The 25,781-nt window shown below is 43.1% G+C and overlaps 1 protein-coding gene across 4 annotated transcripts in view; it reads left to right on the top strand.

Moving 5' to 3' along the window:
• The window catches only part of atp8a1 (ATPase phospholipid transporting 8A1), a 474,917-nt gene that overhangs the window by 389,527 nt on the left and 59,609 nt on the right, over positions 1–25,781 (top strand). For all 4 annotated transcript variants that reach the window (XM_041186502.1, XM_041186517.1, XM_041186510.1 and 1 more), the window contains 3 exons: positions 4,839–4,917; positions 8,397–8,458; positions 21,090–21,146. In XM_041186502.1, the coding sequence (XP_041042436.1) occupies positions 4,839–4,917; positions 8,397–8,458; positions 21,090–21,146 (198 nt within the window). The remainder of the gene's footprint in view (positions 1–4,838; positions 4,918–8,396; positions 8,459–21,089; positions 21,147–25,781) is intronic.

The raw sequence follows: 25,781 nt of genomic DNA, 5'->3' as shown, positions 1-25,781 counted from the left end.
AAGGTTTAACCACAGTAAATCCTCAGGAATCAAAACCACTGATAGCAATATCAAACCCTTTAATTGGAACAGTTTGCATTCAGTTATAATTTGATGATAACTAAATCAAAATAATGCATGTTTCTGGTGCTTGAGCATGAAACTGTTAACAAGACTGAAACATGCAAACCGTTTTACTACTATGTATGTAGTCTGAAATTCCCTATACAGCTAAACTATTGATTCACAATTGAGAAATAGGGCAAGCTGCAGAGGATGGTGCACGGAAAGATCCATTTGAATCAAAGGAATATCATAAAAATTAAGAGTAAATGTGCTTCATTGAACATTACAATAGATATTGCATTGATTTGCTATGAAAACCAAACAAAAAATTGAGTGTGAAGATAGCACTTGTGTGAAAAAAGTGTATTTGCCAGGAAATTAAAAACACGAATCATTTCAACTAATGCCCACCTTGGGTGCTTTTGTCAATCAAAAATTCAAAATGAAATCACTGCAGGTCATTGAACAGAACAAACTCTGATATAATGCAGTGGAGAGTGGTAGCTTTTTAAATCTCAACTATTTGTAACTCAATAATAACATTTTCACTGTGTGATATTTGACGTTTAAGGTTGTATTCCCTAATCTAGCACCCACATAACTTCCAGAGAAGAACTCCTTCTGAGCGCCACTCCCCAGCTGTACAAGGGAACCACCCCTTTGAATGTGATTGCATCAAGTTAATGAGGTCACCTGATGGCCAATTAATTATCACTTGACATTTGTCCATATGATACTTAAAAGGGATCTTGAGTCAGTTAATAACACACTCTCAATTTTAAAAGAAAATAGGGTCAAGCCCCATAGTAGACTTGAGCACATGATTTAAACTGCCCACTACGGTGTAGGGAGTAGTGTTGCATTGTTATAAATACGTACTGTCTCTCGGATAAAATGCTACATTGCTCAGGTGGTTGTAGATTATCCTGGTGATCTGGCCAACATTTCCTCACTAACATCAAAAACAGATCATCTGTTTATTCACTTGCTCACTATGGGATCTTAACTGTACATATTAGCTGCCACAATTGTGTGTGACAATAGTGACAAAACTTCAAAAGTAAGTAATTGATGGTTTACTTTTTTTTGCTAAGACTGGCTGTAAATAAAGGTGGTTTAATATCATTAACAGACTAAATGTTTAATGATGATCTGAGAATTTTGTCCCTCCAAAAATGAAATATCAAACATTAAGAGGAAGTTGGAAAAATATAAGGAAATTTACTTATTAAGGTCTTTAATGATTTCTGCAGAATCTCTTAACAGAATCTCCTTTTCTAGGAGACCCTGTGAACATTTTGGTTTCAAAAGTGGTAGCTATTGTCACTTGTGCAGGTCTGAACCTCCATAGGGACAATGAGAGTGTTTTTGAAGGATGCTGCTACTGTGCCTCACATCTTCATAACTAAGGTTTGTCAGACAGCACTGGTGACAATAGATGTGCCACAATATCATCACAGCATCATAAAATGGTTACAGCACAGAAGGAAGCCATTCAGCCCATTGGGTTTGTGCTGGCTTTCTGCGAAGGCAGCTCACCTAGTCCCACTTCTCCACCCTTTCCCTGTAACAATGCAAATTTCTTATCTTGTGTTTATTCAATTCCCTTTTGAAAGCTGCAATTGAATCTTCCTTCACTATCCTCTCAGGCAATGCATGCAGATTCTAACCACTCTGCATAAAAACATTTTCTCTTTTTTTTGCTCATCACCTGCCCCTTCTGGTTCTCAACCCGTCTACCATAAGGAACAGTATTTCCCTACTGTTCTGTCTAGATCCTCATGATTTTGGGCACTTCTACCAAATCTTCTCTCAACCTTCTCTTTTCTAAGAACAGCTCCAGCCTCTTCAATCGATCCTCGTAACTGAAGTTTCTCATATTTTGAACCATTCAGGTAAATGTTTTCTGCACCTTTATAAAGCATTCACATTCCCTAAATTGTGATGCCCCGAATTGGTCATGTAAGAGATGACGTTGAAGTACCAGAGGTCTTAGGTATTGGATTCCCAAGTGCTAGGAAGACTAATTCCTAATACAAAGAATAAGTGGGTCTACAAAACAGTTTTACTGTTCTAACAAGCCTCCATCTACAAGCAGGCAAGTCACAAGATCAGTGGCAATTGTATTGCATTCCCATATAACTCAAGAAGTGGTATTTGACATACTGGATATTTGATCTGTACCAGGAGACCTTTCATCAACCCATCATAGGTGCTTCTTTCTCATTATCTAGTGCTTCCTCCCCAGTATCACAATGATTTTGAAATGCACGAATCTGTCTAGAATCAGAGCAAGCTATCCAGATTGACATTTCAGTGCCATGCTGAGGAATTGCTGTATTGTTGGAGGTTCCATCCTTCAGTACATGTTTAAACTTGGGCTTTATCTGCCAGCTGAAGTGGCTGAAAAGATCCCTTGACATTTATTTGGAGAACAGTAGATTTCTCCCAGTATGCTAGACAACTTTCCTGCTTTAACCAATGCCATTGAAAGCAGATTATCTGGTCATTCATTTATTTACCACTTGAGATCTTGCTCTGTGTGTGTTGTCTGCTGCCTGTACGTACATAGGAACTGTGACTGCGCTTCATAAGCAATCGTTTGGTTCTGAAACACATTGGGAGGTCCTGATGACATCATAAATACAAGGCTTTCCTTTCTTTGCACAGGCCATTAAAGGTGACAGTGCAAGCAGAATCCTTCATTTTGAATCTACAGCTGAGAAGTTGAGAGCAGATCTGATAAAGGTCTCAAGATTGTTAATGGTTATAATAGGATAAATAGTAGTGGATTGTTTCCAGCAAGGCACTACAAATTACCATCATGACAAAAAGAAATAAAGGGGAAGTTTGAAAAAAATTATTTGCACAAGATAGTGGTTAGAATGTTGAATTATTTGCCACAAACTGTTGTTTAATCAAAGTATAAAGTGTTAGAAAATTAAATAGATACTTTACGAGAGTATTATTGAAGGATATGAGGAGCAGTGGGGTAGGAAAATGCTGCACAATTAATTGTATAAGTGTTTCTGTGATGTGGCATTCTATAAGATCTAACAGTTGAGTCAGTTTTATACAGAAGTTCACACCAGCTTCTGTAGCACGTTAGCATTGGGTAGCTTCATTTTATTTTGTCCTGAGTTTTGCATTGTCAGACCTACCTCAGCATTTCTTAAAGTTTTAACAAATGTCTGTTTTTCCATTAATACCATTTCAGCAGTTTATTACTTTGAGAAATTAGATATTTTCCTAAGTGGTTTTTTTTACGTTCATTGCATAGGATTTCCATGAAAAAAATATTTTTAAATACTTTGCACTTCAAAACATTTTTCCTGGAAGAATCCAGTGTACAGTGAGTTCAGTGCTATTACTGTATATTTTATGTACCAGTTATCTTACATATGCATTGCAAGCCTGTGTAATGTGCAAAACTGTAAACCACCTAAAATGTAACTAAGCAAAAGATGAATCCACCTTACATGAGGTAGTCTTGCATTTCATGAATTCTGTGCCTGTTACATCACAACTGCAGATCAATAAGTAATTCTGCCTTAAAAGTTGTAGGGTGAAACTTTGGACTCTTAAGAGCTATTTAACCTTAACTTTTAATTAACACTTGGATATCAGTGAGCAGAGCTTCAGTCGCCCAAGACAGATTGTAACATGGCAGTTGGCTAAATAATTTGAGTATGCTGACTTAGCTTGATTAAAACTTGGTAGCTGCTTTTTAACAATGCCCCTATATGAGAGAAAGTGAACATTTGTAGTGATGTGGGTCAAATTTAAAGTACTTTCTTTTACAGAGTACTGAGTAGCATCTGGATGGAATGTGAATAGGGCAGGGGAGGAGGAACAACATACAGGCTAACATCACAATGAGAAACTAGCGAACAAATATTGGTAGTGTTTTTGTTTCAAGTCATTACTGAACTTGTATTTCTTAGTGAGTAAATATTGCTTTTCATTTTCCATTTTGTGTGTAAATAACTAATTGAAAATGAGTGACTCACATTTAATACTTTGGTTGTACCAGAAAGTAATAAATGAGCAAAGAGATTGGAACAAAAAATCATTTTTCAGCCACTTGAGCATCACTTCAGAATGCCCAGCACAGCTAATGATGATTTCATGCACCCCATTGCCTTTAACTCAACAAATTAATACACCAAGGAGTTTATAAGGCAGCAGATAATCTCCAATAATGTGACTAACTGGATTAAATGTAGAAAAACAAATCACTCATGAATTTATAACATATCATTATAAGGATGGTTAAATACTTTTAACTCATCCCTTTAGCTCCAAGTGTTTTTAGTGCAACTGTTCTTAAAATTAGTTCCTGACTTGTCAGTTGTTTGGAATACATTTTAATTATAGATCTGTAATAGGTAGTAGAAATTGTTTTACATATGGATTGGTTAAATTTTGTATTAAAGATAAAGGCTTATTGCTTCAGTTTATAATGTCATGATGCAGATTTAAAAACGTCACTGCAAAAAATTGAATTCTGATTTCCGGCTTGGAGTGCTAGTTTAGTAGCAAACAGCTTGTGCAGCAGTTCAACAAACAAAGTAAAAAATATAGCAATCATATCAAAAGATGTTACTGGGGGCAAACTGCAAAATAAGCCCAAGTACTTAAAAGATTAAAAGTGGTTGTCAGTAAAAACGCCTCACAGTGGCGGTGAGACAAAAACACACTTAGTGAATTTGAAACCACGATAAAGAGAAGGGTTAGAGTTCACAGTGCTGGTTTGTCGTAAATGGTTCTCATGGATTTTTCTTTTCCCATAGGTTTTCTGGGTTCATTGTTTGAATGGCCTGTTCCACTCGGTTATTCTGTTTTGGTTCCCGCTGAAAGCCCTCGAGCATGGTAAGCAGCATAGATAAACAGAAATGTTTAGCGAGATCTTTTCAGGACACCTTATTTCCTCATGTATACAACCCAGAGTTAGCTGTGTTGCCTTTTTTTCCTAAACTGGCAAATATAAAATGAAGTATTTTCCCATTGGTTCAACTTCGGTTTCAACGGTTTGTCTTGAGCCCTAAAGTTTCATCAACATTTATTGGAACAAAAAACTTACATAATAGTGAAAACCAAAAAAAAAGACACTTTTTGAAATGCTTAACCAGAAAAATAAATGTTGGAGGGGAGGGTTTTTTAATATAATATATAATAATCAATTTTTCATGCATTCAAATTTCACCCAAATGAATCTCTGTTCGGCGATAGCAATTGTACTTTGCTAAACTGTGGAACTTCATTATACAGTTCACCAGTGTAAGAGAAACGAAAAGTGGTATAAATTAATGACTGTTCTGAATTTCCTCCTTCAAATTCTAGGGGCAGGATCTTCCGTCGGTGTGCAGGGGGGTGCGGGACCTCACGCCGACATGTAAAATGACATGGGATGGCGTCGGGTGGAACTTCCGTCGTCACCCCGCGTCATTTCCATTTTCAGGTCAGCGGGGGCGCAGCCGAGTTGGGGGCGCAGCTGAGTTAACTCCGTGCCAGCCGACCTGTCAATATCCTATTGAGACCATTGCGAAACTAATTAAAATCATTAATGGACCTGCCCGTCCAACCTTAAGGTTGGCGGGCAGGCCAGGAGCCCTGGTGGGCGTCAGAAAAAACATGAAACCTCATCCACGGGCCGGATGAGGTTTCATGAAGGTATTTAAATTTTTAATTACGCTTTCAGTTAAAGTTATGGACATGTCCCAACTCATGTGACAGTGATACATGAGGGGACGTGTGAGGGAAATATTTTTATCATTTGTATTGCAAATTTTAATTCAGAGCCAATCTCCTTGAGGCAGCACTTAGCCTCAGAGAGATCAGTGCGCGAAAAAGCATACTCCCAGCTGAGGGAATTCCCCCCCCCCCCCACCTCCTGCCCGCACAGGGAGCGTATAGCGCTTCCTGGTGGATGTCATGCTGTGTGGGCCTTAATTGGCCAGCCCACATAAAACGGCGGTGCGCTCACCCCCGCAACCCCCAACCACCACCACCCCCCCCCCCCCCCCCCCCCCCGCAAACGGGGGTGGAAATTACTGCAGGGTTCTTTTTGAAATGGGGCACATAGATTGAAATGTATTCACCTGTAGGATATAATGCGTTAGAAGTGCCATGTATGTTTGGAGTTAAGAAATGTGCAGCACAAGGTTTACACTAAGATGAGTTCTGTCACTAATGGTATCTTCCCAGGTACTAATGCACCATATATTTTTGTCGTGCCAATTTTAATTGTGCCTTCCCTGATATGAAGGGGGTGCTAGAAGCCTGAAAATATCTTTGGGTAATTTATCAACCATTTTCACTGGTGCTGTGGCAGCACTATCTTGTAGGGACCTTTAAATGCGTGGCTGGAACGGTCATATGTTTCACACAGGAGACTACTCTTAATATGCAAACCTAGGTCCTATGAAGTATGTGGGACCACAGTTGCAATAATTAGGCATGAGCAGAGCATGTGCTGCAAAGACTCCAGCCATTTGTACTGGTGTTAAACGCTCTAAACAGCAGGTCTTAAAGGGGCTATTTTAGATTGCCCATAAAGCAGCTTGAAACCGTTTTACAATTTTTATCAGAAATGTGTGCTTGTTTTTGAATGCCCCATTTGAACACTGCCAACCCAACCCCCACCCCCACTCCCACACCATGTGGCCACCTGCCTCACTAGCAGCAGCCCTTGGGCAACTCCCGAGGGGAGGGTGATGAAAAGAATGCAAGGGTGACAATAGTATGCTAATAGGGCTCAACAAAAGAAAATTCACTGCTTTTGCTGCAGCAATTTCTGGGAATACCCAAGCAGGCCTCATCCAGTCATTATTGTTCAGTTTCCTGCAGGGAGCTTGTACAGTTGCAACAACACTTCCCTATTTTTATACTCTATTCCTTTAGCAATAAATGCCAAAATTCCATTTGCCTTCCTTATTTCCTGCTGTACCTGCATACTAGCTTTCAGCGATTCATGCACAAGGACACCCAGATCCTTCTGCACTGAAGCATTCTGAAATTTCTCTCCATTTAAATATAAGTCGCCTTTTTATTCTTCTGACCAAAATGGATAACGTCTCACTTATCCACGTTAAACTCCATCTGCCAAATTTTGGCCCATTCATCTAACTCGTCCATATCCATTTGTAAATTTCTTATTTCTTTATTGCAACTTACTTTCCCACCTATTTTGGTGTCATCTGCAAATTTAGCTATAGTACCTTCTATCCCTGAATCCAAGTCATTAATATAGATTGTAAATAGTTGGGGCCCAAGGACTGAACCCTGTGGCACTCCACTAGTTACAGCTTGCCATCCAGAAAAAGACCCATTTATCCCGACTCTCTGCTTTCTGTTGGTTAGCTAATCCTCTTTCCAAGCTAATATATTACCCCTAACTCCATGTGATCTTATCTTGTGTATCTTTTGTGCCTTATCAAAGGCCTTCTGGAAGTCCAGATATACGACATCTACAGGATCCCCATTATCCACTTTGCTTGTCACATCTTCAGAGAACTCTAGCAAATTAGTCAAACACGATCTTCTGGTAACTTTTCCCTTAAGATGTAGAAATGCAGAGGTAGAGTTGACTATAATTTTCTGCAGTATGTAGTAGGCTAATGGAGAAATGTTCCCTGGCAGTTTGTACCTCAGAACAATTTATTCAACTTTTTCTGTGCTTTCAGTAACTATGGGGCACTGCTGGCTTTGCTTCCTAACAATTATTGAAAAACATGGGCTCTTGGGTGACACTAGCCTTTCTGTAGACACCCCTAAGGGCGCAAAGCCGTCTCCTTGAATATTGTATGATAGTTAGAATGAATAATATCAATGACATTAATGTCATCCATTTCATTTATTGCAGCATAAAATTCTCAGTAATTTTCTCTGCCATGGATGTACAAAAGCCCTTGCTGCCTTAGATTTATTGCTCTTGTTCTCATTAAGTGTCCTCAGCCCACTTCTCATAGAATCTACTCCCAATTTTTCACCTGCAGTAAATGTCAAGCTGGCAGGCCTAAATTTCCCATGATCATTCTTCTAATTTGTTTTGAAAGTTTGAAGGAACATTACTCTGTGCGTTTCACCAAAACTGCCCCAGTGCACAGAGTAATGTTAAAAAAGAGAAATTCTGCTGAAGCAATTACATCTTTATTACACTAATCCTGGAGGAACAGTTCTTGCGAAGCCCTTACAGAATAACATGGTTCTTTTAAATATCAGACCGTACATTAACTATGAAAAATCTGCTGCTGTGATATGACTACCAGATGTAGGATTATTTTCTTGGAGCTTTCAACAACTAATAATTTGAACTATTGAACTCACTTCAGCCTTTTTGCTTCCTATAGACACTGCATTTGGAAATGGAAAGACGCCTGGCCGCCTGCTACTAGGAAATATGGTTTACACAGTAAGTTAGCTTGTAAATGCTCATAACTTTTAAATATTGTGATATTAATGGAGAATTAATTCCTGCATTTTTCTTGCTAAAGTTCCAAATGCTTCTGCAAGACTGAAGAGGATGAATGTTCAAACCTACAATATCAAAAAAAGATTGCTTTTGCTTTGCTTTCCTTTGTGAAGCTCCCTGAAAGTAAAATCTTGTGAGCTATTCAACAGAAGGTGACGTCTGACTGAGCATTGTCTCTTAATTAGAAAATGAGAAAACAGCAAGTTCAAATTCAGCTACCCTGTACAGCCAGCTTACACTTGCTGGATTTTTGACCTTCGGAGGAATTTTCTGTGCCCACTGGCGCCGTGCATGTTCAGTGGCATGAGCGGACAATATGGCAAGAAGCCCAAAAGTCAATTTCACAATTTTGTGAAACCAGTTTGCGATCGTCCGTTCAACCCGTTGATGGTGGGCCATGTTCCCCGCCATCGGACGTCGGGAACCTCATTTGTAATAGATCAGCACATCATTATAAGGCCAGCCCGCCAGACTCATCCTCTCACACTGAATCATCCACCTACATCAGTGCAAAACACGCCAGTGCAGAACACGTCCTGACAGGTGTGATGAACAGAAGTCGGGATTTACTGCCAAGGCCTTGCTCACATCATGGACATCCGAGTAGCAGAAGATGCTGGAGCCCGACAGCACGGCACATATAGCATGCTGGGTGGATTCTCAGGGACGTGGCTCTACTGGAAAGCAGCTCACGATGTTGGAAAGTCACCGTTGATGCTCACAATGAATGATGGTTGAGGGGGTGGGAGAGGAAGGTCTAGGATTGACTTGGAAAGGAAGAAATGCCAGGGAGCGGGGAAATGAAGGTGTCAGTGGGGTCAGGTTAGGAACGGGGGACTGAAGATGTCATGGGGGTGAGGTTGGAAGGGGGGAAATGAAGGTGTTGGGGGGGTGAGGTTAGTGGGGGAAATGAAGGTATCAGGGGTGTGAAGTTGGTGGGGGTGAAGGTGTTGGGGGAATGTTGGGTGGAGAGTGAATACGGGGCGGGGGGGAAATGGGGGAGGAGATGGCAACTGGGGAGGTAGGTGTAAAGGGGGTGGAAGGTCTAAGGGAAGGAATTCAAAGTGGGGAAGGGTTACGGAGAGAGGAGGGAGTAAGGGAGGGATGAGGAGGAATGAGTGCGGGGAGGGAGTCCAGTGGGAGGAAGGAGTGAGGGAAGAGAGGGAGTCCACTGGGAGGAAGGAGTGCAGAGAGGGGAGGGAGTCTAGGGGGAGGAAGGAGTGCAGAGAGGGGAGGGAGTCTAGGGGGAGGAAGGAGTGCAGAGAGGGGAGGGAGTCCAGGGGGAGGAAGGAGTGCAGAGAAGGGAGGGAGTCCAGTGGGAGGAAGGAGTGAGGGAAGAGAGGGAGTCCACTGGGAGGAAGGAGTGCAGAGAAGGGAGGGAGTCTAGGGGGAGGAAGGAGTGCAGAGAGGGGAGGGAGTCTAGGGGGAGGAAGGAGTGCAGAGAGGGGAGGGAGTCCAGGGGGAGGAAGGAGTGCAGAGAAGGGAGGGAGTCCAGGGTGAGGAAGGAGTGCAGAGAAGGGAGGGAGTCCAGGGTGAGGAAGGAGTGCAGAGAAGGGAGGGAGTCCAGGGTGAGGAAGGAGTGCAGAGAAGGGAGGGAGTCCAGGGTGAGGAAGGAGTGCAGAGAGGGGAGGGAGTCCAGGGGGAGGAAGGAGTGCAGAGAGGGGAGGGAGTCCAGGGAGAGGAAGGAGTGCAGAGAGGGGAGGGAGTCCAGGGTGAGGAAGGAGTGCAGAGAGGGGAGGGAGTCCAGGGGGAGGAAGGAGTGCAGAGAGGGGAGGGAGTCCAGGGAGAGGAAGGAGTGCAGAGAGGGGAGGGAGTCCAGGGGGAGGAAGGAGTGCAGAGACGGGAGGGAGTCCAGGGGAAGGAAGGAGTGCAGAGAGGGGAGGGAGTCCAGAGGGAGGAAGGAGTGTAGAGAGGGGAGGGAGTCCAGGGGGAGGAAGGAGTGCAGAGACGGGAGGGAGTCCAGGGGGAGGAGGGAGTGCAGAGAACAGGGTTGGGGGGGGAAGTTCAGGAGGAGGAAGGAGCGCGGAGATGGGGGAATAAGGGTGGAGGAAGGAGTGAGGAAGAGGGTAGGAGTAAAGCTGGAGAAATAAGTAAGGGTGTTTGAGGGAGTCAGGAAGGAGGAAGGAGTAAGACTGGAGGAAGAGGTAAGGCTGGAGGAAGGAGTCGGAAGGGGGGAAGGTCTAAGGGTGTCTGAGGGATTCAGGATGAGGGAGGGACTAAGTGGGCGGGGAGTCCGGAGGTGGTGGGAGCTCTAAGCAAGGGAAGGGGTTCTGGGGGTGGAAGGGATCCAGCGAGGGGGGGGATGTCCAGGTGAACATGGAAGGGAGGGACCTGATGGGCCCATGACTGCCTCCTGGGTAGTGTACTGAGGGTGGGTGTAGTATGACGGAATGGTGAGAATGACCGAGGGCAGCGTGAGGCAGTAGGGCGGGAGGGTACTATATGGGAGTGTGATCAGTGGGTGGGCGGAGATGGAGGTCAGCTCAGATGGAAAACTGAAAGCGAACCACAGCAGACAGCACTCAAACTGCTCAGAACATTGAGGTGAGTGTGATACGTGAATGATCCACATGTGTGGGGAAGTGCTTGCACAAGGCTCCAAAAGGCCTGTTTCTCACACACACGCTTCTCCTTCCAGAATCACTCGTGGGCCGGCTGCTCCCTCTGCAGTGACAGGACAAGGTTGAGGGGCTTACAGGCAAAGGGGACTCAGAGGAAGTGAGCCTCTGAGATTCCTGAGTGGATGACCCAGGGGTGTCCAGCTGCTGCTCCTCCAACCTTTGGGTGCTCAAGGGCCCTGACCTGACTCCTTGAGGGGAAGGAGCACCTGGAGGGACGTCGAGGTGCCTCGTTTCCTCTCGTGTTGCCACAGCAGGAACTCACCCATGGCTCCTGCAATAGAGTGCAGCCCAAGCACATCTCCACATTCCGCTGGGCCAGGGTCTCCATGGCATCCGTCATCCTCCCTATGAGGCCTCCATATGCGCACATGTGGGCACCGCTTCTTCAGAGAGCAGGTGGATGCACTCCTCCAACTCGCATGCCACTCTGTTGAGGGCTTTCAACAGCTCTATGTGATGTTCTGCTGACTGTCCAGGATGACTTGGAAGGCCTAATCCAGAGGTTCATCATCTAACTGGGACCTCACATTGCCTGATCCCCAGCAGTCCTCTGAGTGCCAGGGAGCTCGGCTGAACCTGCCTTCTCCTGCTGTGGACGTGTGTCCATGCGGTGACCACCAGATTGTGAACCTGACCCTGCTCTAGATCTAGGTCCCACTGAGGTGTGTGTCCCTGTGCTGGTGCAGGGTGTGGGTAAGCACTGTGACAGGTCTTCCAGGCAGCTTATTTCCAGCTCTTCAATGGAGGAGGAGTCCTCTTGGCTGGAGGTGAGGATGTGGATGGAGCTGAGGGACTGGCTGGCTGGGGGTGTCAGTTGCTTGGCAGAGCTCCCTGTGAACCAAAGTAAAGATAATTAGTGCATAGCAGGAAAGAGAGCAGTCACAGCTGCTGAGAGAGATGATGTGGTGGGTGTTCACTACTGATGTCACTGTTGCCACAGGCACGGCCCACGTCCTCACCAGTCAGCAAGATGGCATACTTCTCAAAGTGAGTGAGAGGCCTAATGTGGGCCACTCAACCCTCTGGCCTGGGACCTCTCCCTGCTGATGTGAACAGGCTTCTCCTACATGGAGAAAGATGGAAAGAGTGAGCAGGACGCATGGGGCGTGTAATGTTTGTGTGGTGAGCGGAGCCATGAACAGGAATGAGGACATGAGCTCGAGAGGATATGAGCCTGATGGAGATGTGAGGGTGTGTGTGAGAGCTAGTGATGTTGTCCCTTAAGGTGTGAGATCCCTGTGGATGTGTAATGGGTTTGTGAGCAAGAGAGTTGAGAGTGATGAGAAGAGTGACTTTTCCTGGTGGAATAGATGAGACCATTCATCCTGTGGTGACACTGGGTGGCTGTCCTCTTTTGCAGGGCATTGGCGCTGATCACCACTGCCACAGCCTCCCCTGCTGGATTGGTGACATTGTTGCCCCTCCTGCAGCCAGAGCAGGGGTAGAGGACATCAGGGCAGGCCTCCACAGCGTCCAAAAGACGCTCGAGGAATACGTCACTAAACCTGGAAGCTGCAGTCTTTTTGCCTTTTGAGGCCATGTCTTCCGAGCAGCAGCCCTGGGCTGGAAGCACTGAGGTGTGTATGCACAGCTGGACTTCAAATATGGCACCCGGCATGATGAAGCGGCGAGGTGATGGCGGAGCAGGTGAATGATAGCCCGCCCGCCATCGAAATGCGTGTTTCCAGGGAATGCATAACTAATACAGCGGGTTTGGGATGATACGGTGTGAGAAGCTGCCATTGTGACCGGTGGGTCAGCCCTCTAATGCTGGGACGATTTTCAGCCATCTTCATCTCTACCACCATACTTGCCAGATTATTTAAACTACACAGTACACTTTTGAGCTAAAGCAGTTGTTTAAAATGTTTGCTTTCCATAGTAAATTCCTGCTATTAACCCCAACTGCCATCGGTTTGTTACCTCCAGACTGTTTTTTTTTTTGCCTTATCTTGAGATCTTTTTGCTTCCAAATAATAAAACAAATAAAGTTACAAAGCTAGACGTTTTTTCAGTTCTAGCTTTGAGTATTCTGTCGTCTTTTATGTTGAATTTATTCCCATCCTTTTGAGGTGTTTCTTTAAATCTTCTATGATCATTTCCTGCCACATCTCACCTCAGCCCTTCCAAAATATTTCAAATAGAGTGTTACTATTAAATCAGTGGTTGTTATGTAGAAGCATGACAGCTATTTTCACACTGCATGACTTTACAAACAGCAATGAGATAAATATTCATTTAATCTGTTTCCTGATGTGTGGTAATTAGCCCTTCAGGTTTTTCAATTAAAGAAATAAGGCAGGCAAAAATTCTTCCGGCAATTCTAATGGAGAAATTCTGGAAAGAATATCCAAAGTGCCCAGGAAACCAAAATTTACTGAGCAGAACTTTTGATGGTGAAGGTGGCGGTGCATGAAACAGCATTCATCATCAAGAACCATAATGTGTCTAATGATTTAAATTCCCCATTTGTAAACAATCCCCAAAACGAGAAAACAGTTGGCAAGGTGCCAGGAAGAAAATGCAAAAGATCAAAATGGCGCTGCAGAAAACATTATCCAACCATGGAGGACCAGTCACTCAAAGTTTTACTTTCAGGGATGGGCCCCCAGCTGACAGATTGGAAAATGTACAGATCTAGTAATTATTTTTTTATCTTCAATATTTTGATAAAAGATGTTATAGAGCAGTTCCAAAATTTCTAAATATTGTATAAATAATTTTCTATTTTCCAAATCCAATTAATACAAATAAACAGTACCTACATTTTTAATTGTTTAGCTGAATATATGAAAATGTTATTTTATTCTTCTCAACAGATAGACCTGGACCTTCCATCATTATCACAAAGCATGCATCAACCCTTTGTTCAAAAAATAGTCATTTGAGCAAAATGTAGCCAGCATCACAAGCATTGGTTGAGTCACCAACAAGGGAGCATGAAATTTGCCCTACCAGCAAAGAAAAGTATATTTGAGGCAGAAGATTATGTCTATCAATGTTGAGCACAAACTCAAGGCCTTAATGGTATTGGGCTCACCAGATATCCATCCTGTGGAGCATTAAAGCATTCCACAGATCTAAAATTGAAGAGTCTTTAAGGAACCCTCTGATCTATATGGCATCCATAATGGAACCCAGAACTCCAGAATGCTTTAATGAATTCCAGTACCAAGGATAATTAAGCATTCAGCTGCTGTGCAACACTGTTTGTCATCTTCCCTGCTGTTCTGTAGGCAATTAATCAATAGGTTTTGCAGGTTTTTTAAAAATTTAGTCATGGGATGTGGGTGTTGCTAGCATTTATTGCTCAAACCTAATTGCCCTCGAGAAGATGGTGGAGTCCAGCTGGTGTAGGAACACCCACCATGTTGTAAGAGAGGAATTTTCAAGATTTTGACCCAGCAACAGTGAAGGAGCAGCGATATAGTTCCAAATCAGGATGATATGTGGCTTGGAGGGGAACTTTCAAGTTATGGTCTTCCCAAGCGCCTACTGCTTTTGTTGTTCTAAGGTGGTAGTGTGACAGATTGGAAGTTCCTGTTGATGGAGCCTTTTTATTTTGCTGCAGCACATCTTATAGATGGCACGCAATGCAGCCATGGTGTGGCAATGGTGAAACAAGTGAATGTTTAAGTTGGTGGATGGAATGCCAATCAAGTGGGATGCTTTGTCCTGGATGTCGTCAAACTTCTAGGTATTGTTGGAGCTCCATTCTTCCGCATCTGTGCCTTGTAGATGATTTGCAGGCTGTGGGAAGTCAAGAGATAAATTATTTGTCATAGAATTCCCAGGAATTCCCAGTCTCTGACCTGCTCTTGAAGCCATGGTATTTATATTGCTAGCTTAGTTAAGTCTCTGGCCAATGGTAACTCTTATAATGTTGATGGTGGGGGAATTCAGTGATGGTAATGCCATTGACTGTCTAAGGGAGATGGTTAGCTTCTCTCTTGCTGGAGATGATCATTGCCCAGGACTTGTGTGGCACAAATGTTGCTTGCCAGTTATCAGCCCAAACCTGAATATTGTCCAGGCCTTGCTGCAAATGGACATGGACTGCTCTGTTTCTGAGGAGTTGGAAATTGCACTGAATACTGTGCAATCATCAACATATATCCCCACTTCTGATCTTATGTTGAAGGGAAGGTCATTAATGAAGCAGCTGAAGATGGTTGGGCCTAGGACACGAGGGACTGCTGCAGAAAAGTCCTGGGTTGTGATGATTAATCTCCAACAACCACAACCATCTTCCTTTCTACTAGGTATGACTCCAACCTGTGGACAGTTTTCCTCCTAATTCCCTTTGATTTCAACTTTGCTAGAGCTCCTAATGCCACACTCGGTCAAATACTGCCTTGATGTCTCATCTCACTCTGGAATTCAGCTCTTTTGTCCATGTTTGGACTAAGGCTATAATGAGGTCTGGAGTCAAGTGCCCATGGCAGAACCCAAAGTGAGTGTCAATGAGCACGTTATTGCTGAGTAAGTCCTGCTTGATAGCACGGTCGATGACACCTCACATCATTTTGCTGATGATTGAGAGTTTGCTGATGGGGTGGTAATTGGTTTTATTGGATTTGTCCTGCTTTTTGTGAACAAGATATACCTGAACAATTTTCCACATTGTCAAGTAAATGCCAGTATTGTGGATACATTGATACAGCTTGGCTAACAATGCAGATAGTTCTAGAGCACAATTCTTCAAAATGATAGCCGAGATGCTGTGCTATCAGGTCGCATATACTTTGCTGTATCCAGTGCCTTCGGCCATATCTTGGTATCATGTGGAGTGAATCACATTGCTTGAAGAATGGCATCTGTGATGCTGAGGACCTCGCGAGGCGGCCAATGTGGATCATCCACTCAGCTTCTGGTTGCAAGTGCTTCAACCTTGTCTTTTGCACTGATTTGCTGGGCTCCTGCCATGATTGAGAACGGTGATATAAGTGGAACCTCTTACTCCTGTTAGTTGTTTAATTGTCCACCACCATTCATGGCAGGATGTGGCAGGACTGCAGAACTTTGACCTGATCCATTGGTTGTGGGACCAAGTTACAAATTCTGGTCCAAGGTTCCTTGGACCTGACAAATCTGGACAGTATGTAAAAATAGATCACCTCTTACTTTGATGTACAAGATCCATTGGCAAGGAGGTGAACTACTTCACAAAAAAAGCATGTTATTTGCTTGATATATTTGGGACAGTTGATTAGATGATCTTGCATGTCTCTTGACGCTGCCTGAAAGGAACAATGGTGTAGAAGTGACAGCCACAGTGAGATTTGCATTGGCCTATCAAGCCTAGCGCTTCTGGTGGAGGTGGGCTCCAAATCTTCAGGGGTATGCAGCTGGCACAACTCTGCTATTATCTTGAGAGAAAGACAGCCCCCTCAGTTACTTGAGTCTAGAGGTTCAACCAAGGCTGTGTGATTCTGCGGCAGTGTGAGCACCTACAGCTGAGTGCTAGGTGACCACTATGGAACATGACCAGTCTGGATTTTGGACCTCTTTCCTCATCAAGAATCAAGAAGGAGTTAGATATAGCTCTTGGGATGAAAGGGATCAAAGGAAATGAGGAGAAAGCGGGAGCAGGCTATTGAGTTGGATGATCAGCCATGATCATGATGAATGGCGGAGCAGGCTTGAAGGGCCAAATGGCATACTCCAGCTCCTATTTTCTATGTCCTATCAGGTTAAGTGGAATACCCAAGTGAGAAGTCTTTGGCTTGGGAGGGGAGGGGGGAACCAAAGAGTGTTAGAATGAATGGATATAATTCGGAATAATACTGCACTAATTAACTAGGTAAAGTTAGAAAAAGTTGCAGAAAACGTGTTGCACAAGAAAACTCTGCACAACCAAAAAATCTGGTCACGACAAAGACCTTTAAATAATTCTTTCTGCTTACTATGCTTAACCACGTGCAGCACCTCTTTCATATGGGCACCATTTTCTGGTGATAGGTGACTAGGGAAGGAAATGTAGCTTTTGCCCTCAAAACCTTATTTAATATTGTTTACACATGACAAATGGGTTTGGTGCGAGTGCAGCAGGAAGCCTGTGAGGTTTTGGAGGACTGGCAGGAAATTGATGCTAGACCTGCCCACAGGGATGAGAAATTTCTGCCATTTGGTAGAATTCTAAGCTTTGGATAATGGGATTCTGCCCTTTTAATTTCTTTTCAAACCTCTGCCTCCCTCAATCATTGCCACCTCCTATGTCGGCAAGGCTGGGAGGAGAGTGTTTCAGTTTGGTAATCCCTGACAATAATGAGGCCGGGAGCAGACCCGGGGAAGCCGCCACTCATCCCATCGAGAGAGCTTCTCTGCTTCTGGCTGCTTGGTAGAGTTGCGGGATTTGGCAAGCCGTGGGTAGCATTTGGGGATGCTGGAGTAGTGGACTCCAAGTCTCAGCAGGTGGGGGTAATAATTGATCCTGAGTCTCAATGGGTTTTAGCAAGCCAGGAAGTGGGGAGGGTTGGTAAAGGAGTTGGAAAGGGAAGCTGATGAATGACTGATTGGGGAGAGGGGGAGGGGGTGGTGGGGAGAGGGGGTTGGGGGATGGGCAGGTGTTTGGGAAGAGGGGCTGCTAAGTGAGTGTATTGGGTGATGACCGTTGGGAAGAGGGGCGTTTGTGTGGGGGAGGAAGAAGGGCTGATTACAATGTGTGTGTGGGAGGATGGGCAGAGAGGGCATCACTGAATTTTCCATCACCAGGAAATATGGAGAACTTGGCTGAAACCTACATGAGTTTCTAAAATAATAACATTTTTACAAAGTACTTTAAAAAAACAGATCTGCATTTTACATGATATATCATGTATTCTATAATAAGCTGGCTTTAATTATATTCTGAATGTTATTCTGCTACTTTATTGCTGTTTTGTTTTTGCTGGCATTTAGGATCGTGTTAATTTTCAAGAGTTTTATATATTCTTTCATGGGATGTGGGCATCACTGGCAACAGCATTTGTTGTCCATCCCTAATTGCCCTTCAGAAGGTGATGCTGAGTTAAATGGGGTCATAGTGGAAATTATTTTGCAAAGCACTTCTGTACTCTTTATGGGGTATGTAGAACATTCCTTGTTCCAGTCCTACTCCGGCCCCCTTCCACAACTCTTTCTTCGGTACATCGATGATTACTTCAGTAAAAACTCAGCAGGTCTGGCAGCATTGGCAGAGAAGAAAAGAGTTGACGTTTCGAGCCAGACCTGCTGAGTTTTTCCAGGTAATTCTGTTTTTGTTTTGGATTTCCAGCATCCGCAGTTTTTTGTTTTTATCACTTCTGTACTGGTTTGCTTCACTTCAGGTGTACATAATCATTCAAGGTCATGTTCTCTTTTTGATACAGACTTCGTCCTGTTTACATACACTATCTGCATTGAATGCTGAAATACTGAGGTCACTTTCATGATTATATACAAGCCCAGAGCCTTGTCAGTAATAGAAGGTAAACGAAGGGAAAAACTAATGTTTCTACCCACTTAAAGTCTAATAATTCTACCTATTTGATGCGACCTAGAAGCATTTACACTCACTACTGATCATAAAAATTGTTATAATTACATGATTCCTTGTCACAAAAAAATTTCAGATCTTTTCTTCTCAGCTGCAATTATCCAGTCTTCGGCCCCTCTTGTCCCTGTGCCTAACCCATTTTCTGCCACTGTTTGCGTCAAGTCTACTTGAATCTGCCACAAAATATAAAGTATACGGAGAAAAATGTTGTTTCATCATATATGGAAGACACACAATTCGAGACATCCCTTTCCTTGAATCACAAATATCTAATAACACTGCTGCTCTGGCTGCTACATACACTTAAAATTTAAGGATTCTCTGCTTGGTTTGAGTCACTGCAACAGTGATGACAACCATATTGCTCTATCAGTGGACTTCTGGCTGATAAATTGTAAAGTTACCTAGCGAAAGGAGTACCAGAGTACAGAGGCTAAGAACACATTTATGAATTGCCAATGGGCATTTTGACACTAAATTTGTATCAGTCATTTCTGTGGCCTCAGAATACAAATCATGACTATATGCTTATATACAGCTATATGCAAACTGAGATTGCCTGAATATTGAGATTATATATCAGACACAGAGGTGGGACAGCTGAAACCTGAGCAAGATAATTTACTACAATAACAAAAATTGAGACAAGGAAACGAGATAGAATATGAATCCCTGTAGTTGACCACAAAAAGAAACAATAGGCATATGCAGCAAGTGGAAAAGCTTGTCACAATGGCATACTGAGAACCAAGATAGGAAGCTGTAGATGACAATGACAGGTCAGAAATTTCAACTGACTACTGCGAAATATGAGAGGATAAGAATTGCTACCCTCCAGCACCGTAAAATTCCATTGTACGTGTCAGAATCCATCTTGCACTTAGTCCAGTATACCTTATAAAACAGCTGAAAGTTTTGGAAGGATCTGCTCAAAGCACTGCCAAAAACATTAACAGCCACAAGATTCACTGAGACCCGTTTAATGCCTGACGTAACAAGACTCCATCCCTCAAAGGTGAATGATTTTGGCTGGTAAGGGGGCAATATACTCTGAAGTTACACAGAGCGCTCCCTGTTAGAGAAATTTCAAGCCATTGTGATTACTTTACAGATACACATCGTAAAACCCTATCCAAACAATGACTCCAGTGATGCAGAACCTGCAGTGCAAAAAATGTGCAGACAGGGACAAAAGCCTGGATGTTCCAGTTAAAACCCTGGCAAAAACACACATGATCCAAGTACTAATAATGAAGGAAGCCTAGATTTTGAATGCTGTCTTAATATTAGAAATCTAAAGTGTACTGTAATTTTTATTTAGGTTTCCGTATTTTCAGGATTAAAATTCTCTGAACACGCTTGAAGTTTTTTTGTTGAACAGATCTTTTTTTTTAAAATCACTCTTCAGATCTCACAGCTGGCAACTAGACTGAGTACAGTAATTAATATTTCTTTTAGAGCTCCCAGCTTTTCTTAATCAGACACAAAGCTTTTGATGTATTGCTTGAAAATTCATCTCTCCCTTGTGTTTTCTGCTGTTGAGCACTATAAAGAGAGCAACAGTGAACAGGTGAGAATTGCACAAGAACTATGTTGTCATAGCCTCGGGAGATGGGAGGAGAATTACTGGATTGCATCTGGAGGGGGAATGTCAGCATTGTGCTCAGGAAACCTTAACCATTATTTTCATTTCACTGCTGGTTGAAATTTTAAACTTCAAAGGATTGTGTAAGCTTTAAACCTGAACATTTGTTTAGAAGAAAAAAAATTAGATTTCTGATTTTCACCAGAATTGTGCACAGGAATATCTGCAGGGGTTCTGTCAGTCTCCTGCTGTAACTTCTAGCAGGTGGAACCTACCAGAAAAGGGCAGGTCCTGATGGCACTGGTTCTCTGACATTTCTGTCATGCCTTGTAAGGGGCAGCATCTCTCTCCGCCGCTTACAAGACGGATGTCTTCAGGGCGGAGCTAGAGGCAGAGATTCACAAAATCAGGAGTACCATGTGTAGATCTGGAGGCTGGTGTGGCATGTGAGGTGAGGCATACTGGCCTCCAATTGGATGCAAGTATATCCTTGCTGGGGCTGGGAGGAGGCCAGGGAAGTGTCATTAATTGCCGAAGAGGGCCAAAAGGAATATGTAGGGGTAGGAAGGCCTCTCCAGACCCATTTGCATGGGTCAGCTGAAGGTGGACTCATAGCAGTATTTTCACCTGCTGCCCATTACAACAGTTATTGGTGAAAGGCATCAGTCAGTGTTGTCTTGACTCATGCCAGGATTTGGTTCTGAGGATTTTCAGGACCTGTATGTGCACAGAGATTACGAACAACAACTCCTTACATTTACTGTGGTTACAACATTCTTTCATGTGATGTAGAATTTCATGTGATGGTGGTGCAGTTACTTACCATTATATTTTTCATTCTCTCCACAGTTTGTGGTGATCACCGTTTGTTTAAAAGCTGGTTTAGAGACCTCATCCTGGACTGTTGTAAGTAGAGATAATCCATGAACTAATCCTAAAAATTGCACTTCTAAAATGCTGGAAATCTATTGTTTTATTTTGTTGGCTGGTTTGTCTGTACAGGAGTATAATTTTTTACGTATCTTGACATTAAATAATCTAATCTCCTATGCTATAACACATAATGGGTCGTAACTTCCGATGGAGTAGCAATTGAATCGAATTTCCACTCTGCTCAAAAGTTCTTAGCTGAAAATCCAGCCGATCCTATCCTGCTTGACCTTTCGACTCAGGCCGGGCCTTGTGAATGGGGTGGGGGGATTGGTGGGCCAGGCCTTGTGTGTGGGGGTTGGGGGCGAGGGGGGAGGGTGGGGGGGGAGCAGGGGGGAGATGGGACAAGGCTTAGGGGTGTGGTGCAGAGTTGAGGAGGTTTTGTGAGTCAGTTATTTGGGGAGGGTAGTCCCGTAGGGTGTTGGCAAGCGGAGGGTTGGGAGAGTCCCTGTGGGATAGTTGGTTAGAGGCAATCACGTTGGGGAGTTTGGGGAAGTCCTGTGGGTGGGAGGGCGGCGGAAGTAGTAGTTGAAGAGTTCTCAGGGAGTGAGGAAGTCCCTTGGGGGTTCGGGGTTGTGACGGGAATCCTGTGGAGGGATTGTATGCAGCTGTACAATAGTTGCCAAGAAGATAGAAATGGTTTTAATTCTAATTTTTCTGGGTAACTATTGATGTAAACCTAGTCTGAACCATCTGAAGTTTGTGATTTAAATCGCAATTTTCTGATGGTTCCCAATGCAGGGTGATCGCCAATAGAAAGTTTGCACTTCCCAGGTAATTGCCTTGCAGTCCTGGGAACTTCCGGGGGAGGGTTTCCCAGCACATCTTTGGGGTACACCCCCAGATACAATGCCCCGGAACTTGAAAGTTACGACCCAAAGAGTGTTTGCATTCTTAGACTTTATTAATAACCTTATTATTTGAGCAATTAGTCACTCCAGTGAGCAAGAAGAAAATGAGTTGCACTCACTTATTGTTAGGTTTACAGAGGAGTGAGAGGTTTCAGAGTAAATCATTTTTCAGGCACCAAGGATCTTGTTTCTGAAGCTGAAGATTAAATGAAAAGCCACCAAAATTTTCAACCCTCCGGTTAATGGATAAGAAAATCACCTAATTATTGAGAAATTCATGATGACAGATATATCTTGGGTGTTTTATTTCTCCATGAAATTTCCAGAAAGTGAAAACAAATAGTCGCTTGGGAGCACAGAGCATGAGTATTGCTGAAAAAAGAGAAATGCTATTGAAGCTTTTCGTCTTGCACTCATCAGGACAGAATCGTAAGAATACCAAATCTCAAAGGGAACAACAGTTCATACTGCAGGAGAAGAGGGTGCTGATTGGTTAACAAGTGGACTCTGATTAGTAGAGACATTACCCTGGTGTATGCACCAGGGAACAGTTAGCTTCCAAGCTTTTGTCTAAATTCAAACCAGGTAAGTCGACTCTGGTCAAGGCATTGCCATGGGGAATGAACCAAGAAAATGGCTGTCCCCCAAGCTATTGTTTAGTTGAAAAAGGTGCAATGTGTGGATATGTTCTTATGTTTGCAAAGGATAGGGTCCTGTGTGTGAATATATGTAGCTTTTAACACGCATATGTGAGCCACAGTACAAGCCCAACTGATGATTTTAAGTTGGTTGTTAGTATAATTCTTAGCACAATCAGTATTGTTTGGCAAGTGTTATCCAGTTGCGAATCACATCTAATGTTGGACACTATGTTCTGTGTTTTGCAAGCGTGGGCTGGTTGAGTATGGTCAATACTTTGCCTATTGCAAGCAGTCTTTTTCAACTAAACAAAATCTTGGGAGATGCTATTCCCCAGTTCATTCCCTGTGGCAAATCCTTGACCACTCAGAGTTGACTTGCCTGGTTTGAATTTAAGCAAAGGCTTGACAGTTAAATTTTTCCTGGTACATTCCCCATGGCAACATCTCGACCAATCAGAGTCCACTTGGCGACCAATCAGAGTGCACTTGGCAACCAATCAGCACTCTTTAGTTTATTCAGTATAAATTGTTGTTCCCTTTGAGACTTCGTATTCTTGTGATTCTGTCCTGATGAGTGCATGATGAAAAGCCTGGACAGCCTGTCTCTTTATCAGCAAAGTAAAAAAAAAAACTTTAAAAAGGTACAGTTTTACCTTTTAATAACAGAATCTGTGATTGTTTTATTGGATCTGAACTATTTTGGTTAATTAAGCAATAATAGACACCAAGGCATTTGGGTGTTGCAGATTTCAATATGTTTAAGTACTCTATACCTTCTCATTCAGGAAATCACACACAGTCTTTAGGAATAATTTCAGCATGCTGTTTATTGCCCAAATGACCACCAGAATAGCACCGTGGATCATTCAATTTGCTTTTGGTTTCTTTCTAGTTACAAATTCAGCTGTTAGGGAGAGAAGAATTCCAACACAATTTCAATGCAACCACACGAGCATATGAATTAGGAGCAGGAGTAGACCACTCGGCCCTTTGAGACTGCTCCACCATTCAATAAGCTCATGGCTGATCTGATCGTAACCTCGACTCCATATTCCCATCTACCCCTGATAACTTTTCGCCCTCTTGTTAATCAAAAATGTATCTAGCTCTGCCTTAAAAATATTCAAACACTCTGCTTCCAGCTCCTTTTGAGCAAGAGTTCCAAAGACTCACAACCCTCTGAGAGAAAAAAAATTCTCTTAAATGGGTGACCCCCTAGCTCTAGATTCTCCCACAAGAGGAAACATCCTCTCCACATCAACACCAGTCAAGATCCCTCAGGATCTTAAATGTTTCAATCAGGTAGCCTCTTACTCTTCTAAACTCCAGCAGATGCAAGCCTAACTTGTCCAATCATTCCTCATAAGACCACCCTCCCATTCCAGCTATTCATCTAGTCAACCTTCTCTGAACTGCTTCCAATGCATTTACATCCTTCTTTAAATAAGGAGACCAATACTGTACACAGTATTCCAGATGTGGTCTCACCAATGCCCTGTATAACTGACGTATAACCTCCCTACTTTTGTATTCATTTCCCCTTACAAAAATGATAACACGCTATTAGCTTTCCTAATTACTTGCTGTACTTGCATACTAACCTTTTGCGGTTCATGCATTAGGGCACCCAAATCCCTCTGCATCTCAGACCTCTGCAATCTCTCACCATTTCGATAATATACTTCTTTTATTCTTCCTGCCGTGGAAATTTCACATTTTCCTAAGCACTTCTCGGGGTGTGCAGCGACATTCCTATATGTTCCCAGCAGTAGCATCCAGTCTGCAGTATGACAGGAAGTATGTATAACACAATATGCCACACATTTGATATAGATATCTTGGGTGCTCAAACTCAGGGATTTCTTTATGCCTGAAGTTACTAGAAGCCCATTGCTGTTTTGAGTCTTCAAACTTAGCTGCATATAAAGCTTCTGTTTGCCCCAAAGGAAGAGTACATGCACAATCCATAAAGTGGTATCGAAACTTACTTTAATACAGAGAAATCACAATGCTGTTGATCAAGCTAAGGCTTAGGAATACTCAAGTGTGTGTAGAAATACTTATGAGGCTTAACCATCTAAACTCACCCAACTTAACAGAATTCATCTAGTGAAGGAATTGACTCCAACGTCTGAAATCAAACAGGAGACTCACACCCTTAAGTGACTGTCAGGCTGTACAGATGGTGTTGGTGAATTGGTTGGCTAGTCAAATCATCCACAGTGCATAGTGAAGTACTGTAGATATGTTCTGGTTTGATCACCAGATTACAAGATCTCCCATTGAAACTTGGTTTGATTCTGAACTTCCATTGGATCCCATCTTATATCCAGCTGGTCCTGCTCATCTTACCCCAAGGGAATAATCACCTTAAGAATGTGCTGGTCTTGAAGAAAGTCTAGAATCATAGAAGAATCATAGGTTGCAGCACAGAAAGCGATTATTTGGCACGTTGAGACTGTACCAGCTCACTGCAAGAGCAATTTAGCTAGTACCACTCCCCTGGCCATTCCACAATGTCCCTGCAATGTACTTTCCCCTCAGGCGCTTATCCATTTCCCTTTTGAAGACCATGATCGAATCTGCATCCACCACCCTTCCAGGAAGTGCATTTTAGATCATCTTCAATCACTTCATTAGAAATCTACCTTTTACTTTAAAATCTCAGTCCTCAGGTTCTCGACCCTTCCCACAATGGGCTCACTTTCTCTCTACCTACTCTGTCTAGATCACTCATTATATTGAGCACCTCCTATCAGAACTCCTCTCAATCTTCTCTTGCCTAAGAAGAGTGTCCCCAGCTTCTCCAATCTTGGGTAACTGAAATCCCTCGTCCCTGGAATCATTCTCGAAAATCTTTTCTGCACCCTCTCTGAATCCTTCACATTCTTCCTAAAGTGCAGTGCCCAGAATTTGATACAATACTGCAGTTAAGGCCGAACCAGTGTATTGTAACCAGTGATGGACAAAAGATGAAGGAACTGAGCAATGATGACAGATTCACTTAGCAATAAGGATGCTGGTGGGTGATCTAGTTGTGGTCTTTAAAATAACAATAAAAACTGAGAGGGGGACAGGGGACAAGCCTTTCCTCTAGAAAGAGAAGTTTGGAAAAGAAA

This window comes from Carcharodon carcharias, chromosome 1 (assembly GCF_017639515.1).
Source record: "Carcharodon carcharias isolate sCarCar2 chromosome 1, sCarCar2.pri, whole genome shotgun sequence".
Classification (NCBI taxonomy): Eukaryota; Metazoa; Chordata; class Chondrichthyes; order Lamniformes; family Lamnidae; genus Carcharodon; species Carcharodon carcharias.
The sequence above is the reverse complement of the archived record's forward strand: the minus strand, read 5'-3'. Positions and strand labels throughout refer to the sequence as shown.